The following is a 15,943-nucleotide window of genomic DNA, read 5'->3' as shown; positions in this document are numbered from 1 at the left end:
GGCTTTATTCTGTATTGCAATCACAGCTACGCCTGTGACTGCAATGTACTCCCATGGCCTCAATCCGCCTCTGTGCGCCTTCTGGTGGGAACACACAGCGACCCCTACATTGACACCAGTCACTGCCTCACACTGCAGACAGTATATAGTAATAATCTGCAGGTAATGTTTTTGGTGGTGACAGATTCCCCTTTATTCATGTTAGACTAATTTACCAGAAGAACAGATACAAGGAGAAAATGAAGTTATATACTCCCTGAAGCTATTCACTTCCAGTAATAGAGCTGGCGAAGGGAGTGGTTACAGTCACTGCTCACTCCCACACACATTCACTGATAGCCTTCTGACAGTGTGATCAGTCAACAAAAAGTGATAACAATGTGTCATAGAGGAAACCGCACTGCCACTCTACTCACTGAGGTCATTGCACTGCTTCTCCTTGTGTCAGGCTGATTTGATGAGTTTGCTTCTTGCAGCACTCCTCAGCATTGCTGTATCTTCCTGCTGTTTCCACCTTGTTATATAGGGGGGATGAGGCTATTCTCTGCAGAGATTTAACCCGGCTGTGTCCTGAAGAAATTAGGTTACCTTGCCTATCCTATGCAAGCAGAGTATACTTGATGAAGCTCCTTCCACCACTCCTGGCCTAAACGTTTGTTAATGGTTCTTAGTTCGTCTGCTGGTGTTGTGTGCTTTGTTCATATTGTTATTCCCATTATCGACTCGGCTTGCTTACCTGTCTTGTCTGACCTCGGCTACATGTATTGAACCTGTGCTGCCTGCCCTGACCTCGGACTGTCTGACCACTTCTTTGATGCAGACCTGGGGAATGCCCTGGAGTGATACTTGGTGACTACCAGCAGCCAAGACCATCCTCACCATCAAAGGCTCTAGTGAATTCATGGTAGTCACTTTGTCACACCCCTCCAGGGTAAGTCAGGCTTGTGGCACAGTGGGTCTATACCCATTAGCATTGCAATAAGTTCAGGCCCTGGACCCCACTTATAAATTGAGACCCAGAGATCCAAAGTCTAATTTACAAGTTCTGTATGAGGTGCAACATAAGCATCAGGATCACGTGATGCAGGCTATAAATGTGGTGGCAATGCAGCTGCAGTGTCTGTCCACCGCAATGTCCGCCCTGTCTCCCACCTCTACAACATCTGGTCAACCCTCCTCAGGACTATCAGCCTCCCTAAGAGAATATTAACATAATATATATGTTAATGGTGTTTGGCTTAGTTTACTACTACCACTGCCTCCTGTGAGATTACAGAACTAACTCCCTAAGAGAATAGCCTAGGGCACCAGCTTCCGGTGGATTTACGGTATTAAGCCACTTCCATACCACTACAGTAGTGACCCCCTAGGAGAGCCACAGCTTCATAAATCAGTGTGATATCTACTTCACATTTCACACCTATCTCTTCCCTTCATATCAGGCCAAGGTAGCATTCATGGTCTCTCTGATGTCTGGACAAGCCATGACATTGACAAAACCCATTTGCGAGTGCAGTGGTCCATAGACCTATGATATTTGGAGATTCCTGGAGATGTTCTGTGCGGTTTTCAAAGTTCCAGGCCACATCTCCTCAGCTGCATTGTCTACTCTGTCTCTAAGGCAGAGCACAGACACCATAGTCCAGAATGCCTTACACTTTTGTACTTTGGCAACGGAGCTGACTTGGAATGAAGAAGCCTCGGTGGTGACCTTCTGGCAGGGCCTGTCCGGCTGTATCATGGATGAGTTGACAGACAGATCTACCATCCTTGCTGGATGCCCTTATTCGCTTGGCCATTAGGATAGATCTCCGCTTCCATGAGCAAGCTCTGGATCAAGCTTCATTGTCTCCCCATGCCAGAACACCACCCATACTGGCCCCAAACTTCCAGTTTCCTTTGCTAATGCAAGACGCACCACTAGCCACTGAATCGATACAGGCTGAGAGGGCCAAACTTGAGAGGGCCAAACTTTCTGTTGAAGAACAACAGTGCAGGTACAGAGAGAATGTTTGCATACAGTTCTTCCAGCATGTATTTAATCTCCACGGTCTTCCTCTCCACGTAGTCTCTGATTGTGGAGTCCAGTTCCCTTTAAAGCTTTAGCGACCCCTGTGCAAGCTACTGAATGTCCAACTGGACTTAGAGCACCATTTGCAGACCAATGGGCAAGTAGAATGGATTAATCAGATTCTCGAAAGCTAAGTTTGCCATTTTATCTCTGCCCGTCAGGATGACTGGGTACACGAACTCCCTTGGGAGGGTTTTTCTTACAAAAACCACGTTGAGGAGTCTTCTTGAGCATCTCCATTCTTCGTGGTATACTACCAGCATCCTCAAGTGCCCTCTCTGTAACTGCAGCTAATGCCTGATATGGCAACTTCCTTAAGATCTAGCATCAGACACAAGTTTCCCTCCTTAACGCTGTGTCTTGGATGAAAACTCAGGTTGACAAGAAGAGAAGTTCGCCACCTCAGTATCATCCTGGAGACAAAGTCAGGTTGTCATCCCAGAACATTCACCAGAAGGTGCCTTCATATAAATTCTCCATGGCACCTTGGTCCATACAAAATCCTCTGGCAAACTAATTTGATGCCCTACCGTATTTAACTCCTTGCAAATCTATGGATCCCAAACACCTTTCATGTCTTGCTCCTGAAGCTGGATTGCTACTTGACGACCCATACTTCTTCCATTACCGCTGTTCCTGAAGATCCCTCAGATGTCTTCAAGGTTACAGACATCCTGGATACTAAAAAGGTTTGGGGGAGGATCTTCTATCTGGTGGACTGGAAGGGCTTTGTCCCTAAGGAGATATCCTGGGAACCTGTGGAGAATATCTGTGCCCCAGTAATCTCGGAGAGGTTTCATGGTCGGTCTGAAAGAGAGGGGGATTGAGGTGGTACTGTCATGGCAACCCGTACACCTCCTCAGCGCTGCCCTACTCACCACAGTCACTGCACTGCTTCTCCTTGTGTCAGGCTGTCTCATTGGGTTTGCCTCTTGCAGCACTCCTCAACACTGCTGCATCTCACTGCTGTTTCCAACTTGCTATAGGGGGGTGCGGCCAGTCTCTGCAGAAATTTTACACTGCTGTGTGCAACAGATATTATATTTCCTGGCCTATCCCATGAAAGCAGGGTATATTTGAGGCAGCTGCTCCCACCACTCCTTGCCTTAACATTGGTTACTGGTTCGTAATTAGTTCATTTGCTAGTGTCCTGCACTTGTTTTCATTGTTACTCCCGTTATTGACCCGGCTTGTTTACCCGTCCTGCCAGACGTCTCTTCTCCTGACCTCGGATACATGTATTGAATCTATGCTGCCTGCCCTGACTTCAGATTGTCTGACCACATCTTTGCCCTCCTGTACTTTGTACTTGTGTCTCCAACCCTCCAGTAAAAGTGCTCTCATTATGTAAATAGAATTGACTGTAACTACCCCCTGCATCATCTCAATGACTGAAAATGAGTGGCTGCAGGGAAAACATAACTTAATTTTCCGTTTGATGCTCCAGCAAAACAGCCTAGCAGATTTTACTGATTTAACACTATACCTGCAGGTAAATATCATTTTTTGAGAGTGACAGGTTCCCTTTAAACTCAATTTTGTGGACTTGCAGCAGAAAAATACATGTCTTGAGAAATAGCTGACTGCGTGATGTGGCTGTTGGAATTTCCTATCACCTATGTCCATATGCATGGAATAAAGTGATTTTACTATTTAAAGACATAACTGCTGATGGAGATTATATATATACACACACACATATATATGTGTTTTGCCTTGGATATTTACTTGTCTATGAACTTTTTTTATACAGAGAACCACTAGCCAAGTAGTATAAGCCTGCAACTGCCAGTACTACAACCTAAATTGATAAGGTTGTGGAGGTAGTTACGAATAATCTACTACATGGACTGTAGATCTAAATCGTGCCAGACAATTTATTTTGGAATGAACTTCCCTATGTACTTGTAAACTAACCAGCACCATAAGCCTAACAGTTAAGTCAACAGGCACCACTAGTCGAATATCATAAGCCTGGAACCACCACCACTACAACCAAAATTGAAGATGTTATGAAAGTAGTGGCAAATAATCTTCTACATGGACTGTAGATGCAAATAATCCAAAACAATATATTTTAGAATGAACTTCTCTATCCACATTTAAACCCATTTAGCACCAGTAGCCTAATGGTTAAGGCAATAGCCTCCTAAATCGTGAATTGTGAGTTTGAGTCCCATCTTTGGTGCTTGTCAGCCTCCTTTCTCCAAAAAATCTGCTGGAATTTTTAAGCTGCAGAAAAAAATTCTCTTATGTGATGCCCTGGAAGAAGCTGAAATTGCTGGTGAAACCCATGGTTGGGCTGATCAGCCAGCGTTGCCACAAGGTGGGTGTACAGTACATGGATTGCTCACGTTGTTAACTAGGTTTGTGCCTATAACTAATAAAGTATGTGTTACTTATATACAAATATTAGTGGATTTTCATTATGTCCTCTTTTGCCGGTTAGATGTTTTTACGTACGGTATTTGATTAATGACCCCATTGGATTTTAAGTACTTCTGCACAGACAGACACCTGTGGAGGATTTTTACACCATTGCTACCAACATACAGAAACCTGTTGCCGTTTCCACATCAAGTTCATTTCACCTGAACCATAAAGCGGTGCTGAGTGGGACGCTTTTCTATTTTTGTGACTATAAAGCTTCACAATACAAGTTTTTTTTATGCATTTTACCTGAGCTTGTAGTTGGGACTGGAGAACGTATTCCTTTTTAAACCGACAATTGCTCTGACAAACTTTGTAATGGACTGATGTGGCAACACATACCGTAATTTATTTAGTATTTTGATTGACCTGTGCTTAGTTTGTAGTGTTTTCCATCATGAGCAGTCTCAAAGAAATGGCATCAACTTTCTTTTCTCCAAACAGGCATTTTTGAAAGCCTGATGTGTAAAAAGCACATATGTCAAACTCTGGTCCGTGGGTCAAACCTGGCCTGCAGTGTGAGTATGTTTGGCCTGCAAAGCCAGGCAAGTCCCCAAGTATATTTGGCCCGTGACGTTGGCGGGTCCCCCGCCCGGCATCGCACTTTCAACTATATCGGCATCCTAGATGCTGATACAGTTGAAAGCAGTGATGGGAGAGTCAGCTGACGCTCCTTCCTCCATCATTCCCCTCTGCCTCTCACATCTCAGCGCAGTGGGCACGATGATGTCATTACAACGTGCCCACTGTACTGAGATGTGCAGAGGATCTGAAGAGACTGGAGCAGCAGGGGAAGGGGCAGTGGTGAGTACTTATTTATTTTTAAGGTGGGGCCTATTATACTGTATGGAGAACTATGTGGTGCCATTATACTTTATGGAGCACTATGTGATGCCATTATACTGTATGGAGCACTATGTGAGGCCATAATACTGTGTGAAGCCATTATACTGTATGGAGCACTATATGGGGCTATTATACTGTATGGAAGGCAATGAAGGGCCCTGTTATACCGTATGGATGACTATGTGGGGCCCATTATACTGTATGGCGAACTTTTTGTGGCCATTATACTGTATGGAGGGCTGGGTGTGGATTACAGCTGAAGAATCATACTGTGATGGGGTCATCATTCCTTGTTGGGGGAATTAAGGGAGGGGAATACTGTAGGGTCATCATACCATGAGCGTGGAGAGTATTCTGGAGGAATTCACTGTGAGGGTACTTAACTGTGTTAAAATTATTTAAATTAGGCTATTGGGCCATATGCTTTTTAAAGCTCTTATATAACATATATTATTCCAATATTTGATTCAAAATCTAATAATCAAAATGTATTTTCTTTGTGGGACAACCCCTTTAACTTTGCTTCCAGATGAAAAAGTTACTTGTTAAATTTGTTCATAAAGAAAAACTTCCTCAACTGTAGACATTTTTTAAATAAATATCAAGGTTGGCCCACGACTTCATCCAAGCCTTTAATTTTTGCCCTGTGTGTTTTTAAGTTTGACATTCCTGGTTTAAAGGGAAATGGTCACCAAAAAAATGCTATTACCTTGCAGATATAGGGTTAATCTTCAGGCTAATAGCGTTATTTACCTGCCCGGCCCCTGCACTTGGCAGAACACTGCAGGGAGAAAATTAACTTTAGTCCCCCAGGACGCGTTCAGGCATCAGTCACAGGGGCAGCACCGGCGCTGGTTCAGTCACCACTCTGAGTACCACTCATCCGATGACGTCCTGAGGTGGAGCTCTGGGTGCGACCGACTGCGCATGTGTCACCATGGAGCTACATCACATCCCCTTCATAAAGCCGCCCGGATTGGCCCTCACTTGGTGTTCTGGGGATTTGTGTGTGGCGGACTGCACATGCACCGCTCGAAAACTACATCATATCCTCCGCACATAGCTGCCAGGATTGGTTCACCTTATGTATACTGCTCAAAAAAAATAAAGGAAACACTTAAACACCACAATGTAACTCCAAGTCAATCACACTTCATGGGAAATTAATTTTAATTTACAATAATCATTTTCATGTTTTATTGCTCTCAATCCATTACAAGTGTAATGAATAAAGATTTGCAACTGGAATATTTCATTCAGTGATATCTTGGATGTGTTCCCTTTTTTTTCGAGCAGCATATATAAACCCCGATATTTTTACTGACCCCATACCCCCGGAAGAAGGCACTATGCCAAAACGCGCGTTGGAGTGGGTGGCACCATGGTCCTTCAGGTAACCCCTCAGGCTTTTTTTGCACTTTATATTTATGGTCTTGGCTCGCTACTTTCTTTCTACTTTGGCTTTTTTGCCTTCATGGATATTCTCTGCAGTCAGTGTATCTTTACTTTTGAATTCACTTGTATTGATATACTCGGTTGCACATTGCACATGCAATTTTGAGCTGACCTTTCTGTTTACAATGGTTTGATTTGCCTGTGGTTGCAATGGCTTTGCCTGATTTATTTCTGTGGTGCCATCAGTGTTCTGGCACACTATTTTCATTTCCCTGTCATTTTTCCATGCTCTTATATTGTGTTTTATTGTTACCCCAATAAAGTTTCTTACTTTTATTATCTTCGGCTCTATTGGTGCTTCTCTCTGATATGATTTTCTCAATTTTTGCACTGAACCTTCATAACACATCCTCATACCCTTGCATGCTGATCTATTGATTATTATTACTACTTGTGGGTGTTGGCTTGGTACATATGCTTGACCACTCTTAGTATACATAACGGCCGCTGTAACAGTGCCCCCAGTCCTGACTGACACTGGCTCTTTATTGTGAGCGGATGTCAGTGGGCACTGGTGGACGGTTACACCCCTCCAGGATAAGCCTGTTTTCCCAGAGCGTTGACTGAAACCCAAATGATGCTGCAGGCAATAAAATTAATTTTCTCCCTGCAGCAGTTGGTTAAGTATGGGTGCTGGGTAAGTCAATAATGCTATTAACCCCTTCATGGCCAAGCCTATTTTGACCTTAATGACCAGGCCATTTTTTGCAATTCTGACCAGTGTCCCTTTATGAGGTAATCACTCTGGAACGCTTCAACGCATCCTAGCGATTCTGAGAATGTTTTTTCGTGACATATTTGGCTTCATGCTAGTGGTAAATTTAGGTCGATAATTTTTGAGTTTATTTGTGGAAAAATCAGAAATTTGGTGAAAATTTAGAAAATTTCGCAATTTTCACATTTTGAATTTTTATTCTGTTAAACCAGAGAATTATGTGACACAAAATAGTTACTAAATAACATTTTCCACATGTCTACTTTACATCAGCACAATTTTGGAAACAAAAATTTTTTTTATTAGGAAGTTATAAGGGTTAAAAGTTGACCAGTGATTTCTCATTTTTACAAGAAAATTTACAAAACCATTTTTTTAGGGACCACATCACATTTGAAGTCACTTTGAGGGGTCTATATTGCAGAAAATACCCAAAATTGACACCATTCTAAAAGATGCACCCCTCAAGCTACTCAAAACTACATTCAAGAAGATTATTAACCCTTCAGGTGCTTCACAGGAACTAAAGCAACGTGGAAGGAAAAAATGGACATTTAATTTTTCCAACAAAAATTTTCTTTTATCACTAATTTTTTAATTTTCACACGAGCAACAGGATAAAATGGATCGTAAAATTTGTTGAGCAATTTCTCCTGAGTACACCGATACCTCATATGTGGTCATAAACCACTGTTTGGGCACACGGCAGGGCTCGGAAGGAAAGGAGCACCATTTGACTTTTTGAATGGAAAATATGCTGGCATATTTAGCAGGTTGCCATGTCGCGTTTGGAGAGTCCCTGATGGAAAACATGCTGGCATATTTAGCAGGTTGCCATGTCGCGTTTGGAGAGTCCCTGTGTGCCTAAACATTGGAGCTCCACCACAAGTGACCCCATTTTGGAAACTAGACCCCCCAAGGAACTAATCTAGATGCATAGTGATTACTTTTAACCCCCAGGTGCTTCACAAATTGATCCGTAAAAAAAAAAAAAGTACTTTTTTTTCAAAAATTTTTTTTTAGCCTCAGTTTTTTCATTTTCACAAGGGTAACAGGATAAAATAGATCCTAAAATTTGTGGGGCAATTTCTCCTGAGTACACCGATACCTCATATGTGGTCATAAACCACTGTTAGGGCGCACGGCAGGGTCCGGAAGGGAAGGAGCGCTATTTGACTTTTTGAATGGAAAATTAGCTCCAATCGTTATCGGACACCATGTCGCGTTTGTAGAGCCCCTGTGTGCCTAAACAGTGAAAAACCCCCACAAGTGACAACATTTTGGAAACTATACCCCTTAAGGAACTTATCCAGATGTGTAGTGAGCACTTTGAACCTCCAAGTGCTTCACAAAAGTTTATAACGCAGAGCAGTGAAAATAAAACAATCATTTTTTTTCCTCAAAAATGATTTTTAAGCCCGCTATTTTTTATTTTCACATGGCTAACATGAGAAATTGGACCACAAAAGTTGTTTTCCAGTTTGTCCTGAGTACGCTAGTACCCCATATGTGGGGAGCAACCACTGTTTGGGCGCACGGCAGGGCTCCGAAGCAAAGGAGCGCCATTTGACTTTTTGAAAGGAAAATTAGCTCCAATCGTTAGCTGACACCATGTTGTGTTTGGAGAGCCCCTGTGTGCCTAAACTTTGGATCTCCCCCACAAATGACCCCATTTTGGAAACTAGACCCCCCAAGGAACCTCTCTAGATGCATAGTGAGCACTTTGAACCCCCAGGTGCTTCACAGAAGTTTATAAAACAGAGCCGTGAAAATAAAAAATATTTTTTTTCCTCAAAAAATTATTTTTTAGTCCGCAATTTCTTATTTTCACAAGGGTAACTGGATAAATTGGACCGCTAAAGTTGTTGTCCAGTTTGTCCTGAGTACGCTGGTACCCCATATGTGGGGGGGGGACCACTGTTTGGGCACACGTCGGGGCTCGGAAGGGAAGTAGTGACACTCTGAAATGCTGACTTTGATGGAATGGTCTGTGGGCGTCATGTTACATTTGCAGAGCCCCTGATGTGCCTAAACAGTAGAAACCCCCCCCAAGTGACCCCATTTTGGAAACTAGACCTTCCAAGGAACTTATCTAGATGTCTGGTGAGCACTTTTAACCCCCAAGTGCTTCACAGAAGTTTATAAAACAGAGACATGAAAATAAAAAAATCATTTTTTTTCCACAAAAATAATTTTTTAGCCCACAATTTTTTATTTTCCCAAGTGTAAGAGGAGAAATTAGACCCCCAAAGTTGTTGTGCAATTTGTCCTGAGTACGCTGATACCCCATATGTTGGGGTAAACCACTGTTTGGGCACACTTTGGGGCTTGGAAGGGAGGGAGCACCGTTTGACTTTTTGAACGCAAAATTGGCTGGAATCAATGGTGGCACCATGTCGCGTTTGGAGACCCCCTGATGTGCCTAAACAGTGGAAACCCCTCAATTCTAACCCCAACACACCCCTAACCACAACCCTAACTCCAACACACCCCTAACCCTAATCCCAACCCTAACCACAAGCCTAACCCTAATTCTACCCTAACCCTAATTCCAACCCTAACCTTAATTCCACCCTAACCCTAATGGAAAAATAAAAATATTTTCTTTATTTTATGTGCCTACCTATGGGGGTGATAGAGGGGGGGGTTTATTTACTTTATTATTTCATTTTGATCACTGTGAGAGTTTATCACAGTGATCAAAATGAATGAATCGAATCTGCAGCCGGCAGATTCAGGCGGGCGCACTGCGCATGCGCCTGCCATTTTCCAAGATGGCTGCGCCCATGATCCGGGACCGCGGGATACCGGGAGTGACAGCGGCACTCAGTAAGCACCGGGGGGTGGGAGGGGGGGTCATCGGACTGTGGGGGGGAGCGGAAGGAAGGCGGGGGACAGATGACGACAGCGGCAGCACATCGCCACTGTCATTCAGTGGCGGGGCCAATCACCCCCGCCAGCCGGTGTATGGGGGGGGGGGGGGGGGGTCAGGTAACTCTCTCCAGCCATGTCCGATGCTACTGCAGCATCGGCCATGGCTGCATTGTAATATTTCTTCAATTTTCATTGATGAAATATTACTATCGCTCTGATTGGCTGTTTCACTTTCAACAGCCAAATCAGAGCGATCGTAGCCAGGTGAGGGTGAAGCCACGCCCCCTGTGGTGAAGTACAAAGCCCCCTGTACCTGCGGGTTGGGTGACCTTTTAGTGACCCCGGTCACCCGACCCGCAGGGGGGCTTTAAACTCATGACACAGCATATGCGTCATTAATCGGATTGGCTACGACTTTCATGACGCATACGCTGTGTCACTGGTCGGGAAAGGGTTAACATGAAGACTGACTCCATCTCTGCAGGTTAATAGTGTTTTTTCTGGTGTCAGGTTCCCTGTAAAAAATGCTCAAAACCCTGAAAATATGAATGGTAAATGGTTTGTCCGTAGAAATGAATTGGGAAGATTCTTTGAGCATTTTTTGTAGTTCTTTTTCTGGTGTGGCTGCTCAAAATCAAAAAAAAATACATATATGCAGTATGAACAGATCCTAAGGGTTTCAGGAGGGAAAGCTGTCAAGGAGGAGGCATAACAGGTACCTCTCACTTGAAGAAACTTTTCCAGGTACTCTCTATTTTTATATTTAGGTTTTTTATATTTAGATTTTTTTCATAAGATACAGCTGCATGACCAGTTTTGTGATTGGTGATGGCTGTCTACATGAGGGTTATTACTTTGGCACAAAGAATAAAATTTCTCCTAAAAAAATTTCTCCTTAAGGCCATTACGAGGCCATATACGTAATTTCATCCAGAAGGCCCAAGAAGCATAACTGTGGTTTATGAGGGATGAGGTCATTGAATATTTCCTATCTTTGTACAGTTGTGGCCAAAAGTATTGACACCCCTGCAATTCTGTCAGATAATGCTCAGTTTCTTCCTGAAAATGATTGCAAACACAAATTCTTTGGTATTATTATCTTCAATTAATTTGTCTTAAATGAAAAAACACAAAAAGAATTGTCCTAAAGCCAAATTGGATATAATTCCACACTAAACATAAAAAAGAGGGTGGACAAAAGTATTGGCACTATTCGAAAAATCATGTGATGCTTCTCTAATTTGTGTAACTAACAGCACTTGTAACTTACCTGTGGCGCCTAACAGGTGTTGGCAATAACTAAATCACACTTGCAGCCAGTTGACATGGATTAAAGTTGACTCAACCTCTGTCCTGTGTCCTTGTGTGTACCACATTGAGCATGGAGAAAAGAAAGAAGACCAAAGAACTGTCTGAGGACTTGAGAAACCAAATTGTGAGGAAGCATGAGCAATCTCAAGGCTACAAGTCCATCTCCAAAGACCTGAATGTTCCTGTGTCTACCGTGAGCAGTGTCATCAAGAAGTTTAAAGCCCATGGCACTGTGGCTAACCTCCCTAGATGTGGGCAGAAAAGAAAAATTGACAAGAGATTTCAACGCAAGATTGTGCGGATGTTGGATAAAGAACCTCAACTAACATCCAAACAAGTTCAAGCTGCCCTGCAGTCCGAGGGTTTAACAGTGTCAACCCGTACTATCCGTCGGCGTCTGAATGAAAAGGGACTGTATGGTAGGAGATCCAGGAAGACCCCACTTCTTACCCCGAGACATAAAAAAGCCAGGCTGGAGTTTGCCAAAACTTACCTGAAAAAGCCTAAAACATTTTGGAAGAATGTTCTCTGGTCAGATGAGACAAAAGTAGAGCTTTTTGGGCAAAGGCATCAACATAGAGTTTACAGGAGAAAAAAGAGGCATTCAAAGAAGAGAACACAGTCCCTACAGTCAAACATGGCGGAGGTTCCCTGATGTTTTGGGGTTGCTTTGCTGCCTCTGGCACTGGACTGCTTGACCGTGTGCATGGCATTATGAAGTCTGAAGACTACCAACAAATTTTGCAGCATAATGTAGGGCCCAGTGTGAGAAAGCTGGGTCTCCCTCAGAGGTCATGGATCTTCCAGCAGGACAATGACCCAAAACACACTTCAAAAAGCACTAGAAAATGGTTTGAGAGAAAGCACTGGAGACTTCTAGGGGTGGCCAGCAATGAGTCCAGACCTGAATCCCATAGAACACCTGTGGAGAGATCTAAAAATGGCAATTTGGAGAAGGCACCCTTCAAATATCAGGGACCTGGAGCAGTTTGCCAAAGAAGAATGGTCTAAAATTCCAGCAGAGCATTGTAAGAAACTCATTGATGGTTACCGGAAGCGGTTGGTCGCAGTTATTTTGGCTAAAGGTTGTGCAACCAAGCATTAGGCTGAGGGTGCCAATACTTTTGTCTGGCCCATTTTTGGAGTTTTGTGTGAAATGATCAATGTTTTGCTTTTTGCTTCATTCTCTTTTGTGTTTTTTCATTTAAGACAAATTAAATTAAGATAATACCAAAGAATTTGTGTTTGCAATCATTTTCAGGAAGAAACTGAGTATTATCTGACAGAATTACAGGGGTGTCAATACTTTTACATTAACATTTATCGATTTTCATGCAATGGATTAAAAACATACAAAAAAACACAGTATAAGTAAAAAGATGAACTAAGTTAAGGTTGATATACTGTATGTATTCTATGTTGCATCTCAGCAAGTGTATACCTTTAGGTGTCTCTTCAGGTCAGATCACTCTCCTCCAACTTGCTGTAATCATCAATCCGCTTTTCCACTACTTCACGAATTAATACTAAAAGTAATGAAAAGAAAATGAATTAATAACAAAAATACAAAAACTAAATTTTCCTTGCATTGGGATTTTACTGTAATAAGCAATTATTATTAGAGTAGATGTTTAAAATGCAAAATAATGTACTTCTTGATAGCTAAATTCAGCTAATAAAGTAGATTTTTAGAAAATATATAAGGGTATTGAAATTCAAACTGCCATACAAGATCTTTAGTATGTAGATGAATTGAAAAGTGGGAGCAGTGCAAAAGATACTAAACTATTTTGAAACTTATCAGATTTCACTACCACTAGGGTTATTATTCATAACACTTTGTACAGGGGGTGTCGAGCAAAGAACTTCACACTATACACTACCGTTCAAAAGTTTAGGGTCACTTCGAAATTTCCTTATTTTTGAAAGAAAAGCACAGTTTTTTCCAAGGAGGCTAACATTAAATGATTCAGAAATACACTCTATACATTGTTAATGTGGTAAATGACTATTCTAGCTGCAAATGTCTGGTTTGTAATGCAATATCTTCATAGCTGTATAGAGGAGGCCCATTTCCAACAACCATCACTCCAGTGTTCTTATGGTACTTTGTGTTTGCTAGGTGTGAAATAAGGCTAATGAATGGTTAGAATACCCTTGAAAACCCCTGTGCAGGTATGTTAGACCTTCCTTTGAGCTAGTTGAGAATCTGGAGCATTACATATGTTGGTTCCATTAAGCTCTCAAAATGGCCAGAAAAAAAGAACTTTCATGTGAAACTCGACAGTCTATTCTTGTTCTTAGAAATGAAGGCTATTCCATGTGAGAAATTGCCAAGAAACCGAAGCTGTCCTACAACGGTGTGTACTACTCCCTTCAGAGGAGAGCACAAACAGGCTCTAACCAGAGTAGGAAGAGAAGTGGAAGGCCCCACTGCACAACTGAGCAACAAGACAAGTACACTAGAGTCTGTAGTTTGAGAAATTGATGCCTCACAGGTCCTCAACTGGCAGCTTCATTAAATAGTACACACAAAACGCCAGTGTCAACATCTACAGTTCTGGCCTTCAGGGCAAAGTGGCAAACAAAAAGCCATATCTGAGACAGGCTAATAAAAGGAAAAGATTAATATGGGCAAAAGAACACAGACATTGGACAGAGGGAGATTGGAAAAAAGTGTTATGGACAGACGAATCTAAGTTTGAGGTGTTTGGATCACACAGAAGAACATTTGTGAGACGCAGAACAACTGAAAAGATGCTGGACAAGTGCCTGACGCCATCTGTCAAGCATGGTGGAGGTAATGTGATGGTCTGGGGTTGCTTTGGTGCTGGTAAAGTGGGAGATTTCAACAAGGTAAAAGGGATTTTGAATAAGGAAGTTTATCATTCCATTTTGCAATGCGATGCCATACCCTGTGGACAGCGCTTGATTGGAGCCAATTTCATCCTACAACAGGACAATGACCCAAAGCACACCTCCAAATTATGCAAGAACTATTTGGGGAAGAAGCAGGCAGCTGGCATTCTATCTTTAATGGAGTGGTCAACGCAGTCACCAGATCTCAACCCCATTGAGCTGTTGTGGGAGCAGCTTGACCGTATGGTACGCAAAAAGTGCCCATCAAGCCAAACTAACTTGTGCGAAGGGCTTCTGGAAGCAAGGGGTGAAATTTCTCCAGATTACCTCAGCAAATTAACTGCTAGAATGCCAAAGGTCTGCAATGCTGTAATTGCTGCAAAGGGAGCATTCTTTGACGAAAGCAAAGTTTGAAGGAGAAAATTATTATTTCAAATAATCTTTTTTTTGAACCTTGTAAATGTCTGGACTAGATGTTAAATTCATTTGGCAACTCATTTGATTAATAAAAGTATGAGTTTTCATGGAAAACACAAAATTGTCTGGGTAACCCCAAACGTTTGAACGGTAGTGTATTACATCCACATTCCCTTCAATTCCTTTAATTGGTGAAAATTGGTCCTAACAAGGACCGCAATGCATGGACTGACCGCAGGTCACCCGACCCGAATGTCACAATGAAGATGTGATGCTCGGGTAAGAAGAGCAATGACCAGTCCGTGCATTGCGGTCCATGATTGGACAGATTTGTACGGACGTCTGAAGAAGCCTTTAAGGATACTTTTACGTAACTTTTGTCTCGAAATATTTGCTACAACACATAACTTACTGTCAAGCACCGTCCTGCCCAGTTCATTCCTCTCTAGTGCCTTCGTCACCTCACCCATTAGCCATGGCATGAATCCCGTCTCAACATCTGTTAACATATAAATACTTTGGTAAGTGGAAAACTTTAGAAAAATGCACAATAAGGAGATGTGCTCATGACACATTTATGGCACCGGCAAACCCGCCAAGGTTTTGCTAGGCAAAGCCGTTAAGGAAAAGGATGGCGGTCTTTTATCTGAAGTATGCCGCTTTTACCATAGTTGTTACGTCTTTTTTCTATTTCAATTATATTTAGCGAGCCACTTCCCAGTGGAAGCCGCCTGCAGTACGAGTGTGCTACTTCTTTAAAAACTCTATGGTTTACGAACACAGAAGAGGTTAAAAGAAGTAACAAATGAATGAACATTTATATAGTTTTTACATTGTGGTTTATTATATTCGTTTGCTTGCAGTGATCTCGGGGCGCTTTTTCAGGAGGGTTTCAGCCAGAATCCGTGTGAAAAAAGACGTCATGTGCACATACCCTAAGAAAGCAAACATGGATGGAAGAAGCA

At 42.4% G+C, this 15,943-nt stretch overlaps 1 protein-coding gene across 3 annotated transcripts in view; it reads right to left on the bottom strand.

Moving 5' to 3' along the window:
* The window catches only part of RSPH3 (radial spoke head 3), a 53,398-nt gene that overhangs the window by 7,736 nt on the left and 29,719 nt on the right, over nucleotides 1–15,943 (bottom strand). For all 3 annotated transcript variants that reach the window (XM_073575900.1, XM_073575902.1, XM_073575901.1), the window contains exons 8-9: nucleotides 15,391–15,477; nucleotides 13,144–13,228 (exon numbers count right to left, since the gene is read on the bottom strand). In XM_073575900.1, the coding sequence (XP_073432001.1) occupies nucleotides 13,158–13,228; nucleotides 15,391–15,477 (158 nt within the window). In that variant the 3' untranslated portion in view covers nucleotides 13,144–13,157. The remainder of the gene's footprint in view (nucleotides 1–13,143; nucleotides 13,229–15,390; nucleotides 15,478–15,943) is intronic.

The sequence above is a fragment of the Dendrobates tinctorius genome, unplaced genomic scaffold (genome assembly GCF_039654945.1).
Source record: "Dendrobates tinctorius isolate UK_male_01 unplaced genomic scaffold, ASM3965494v1 ptg000046l, whole genome shotgun sequence".
NCBI classification, from domain to species: Eukaryota; Metazoa; Chordata; class Amphibia; order Anura; family Dendrobatidae; genus Dendrobates; species Dendrobates tinctorius.
Note: the sequence above shows the minus strand (reverse complement) of the source record. Positions and strands in the feature narration are given on the sequence as shown.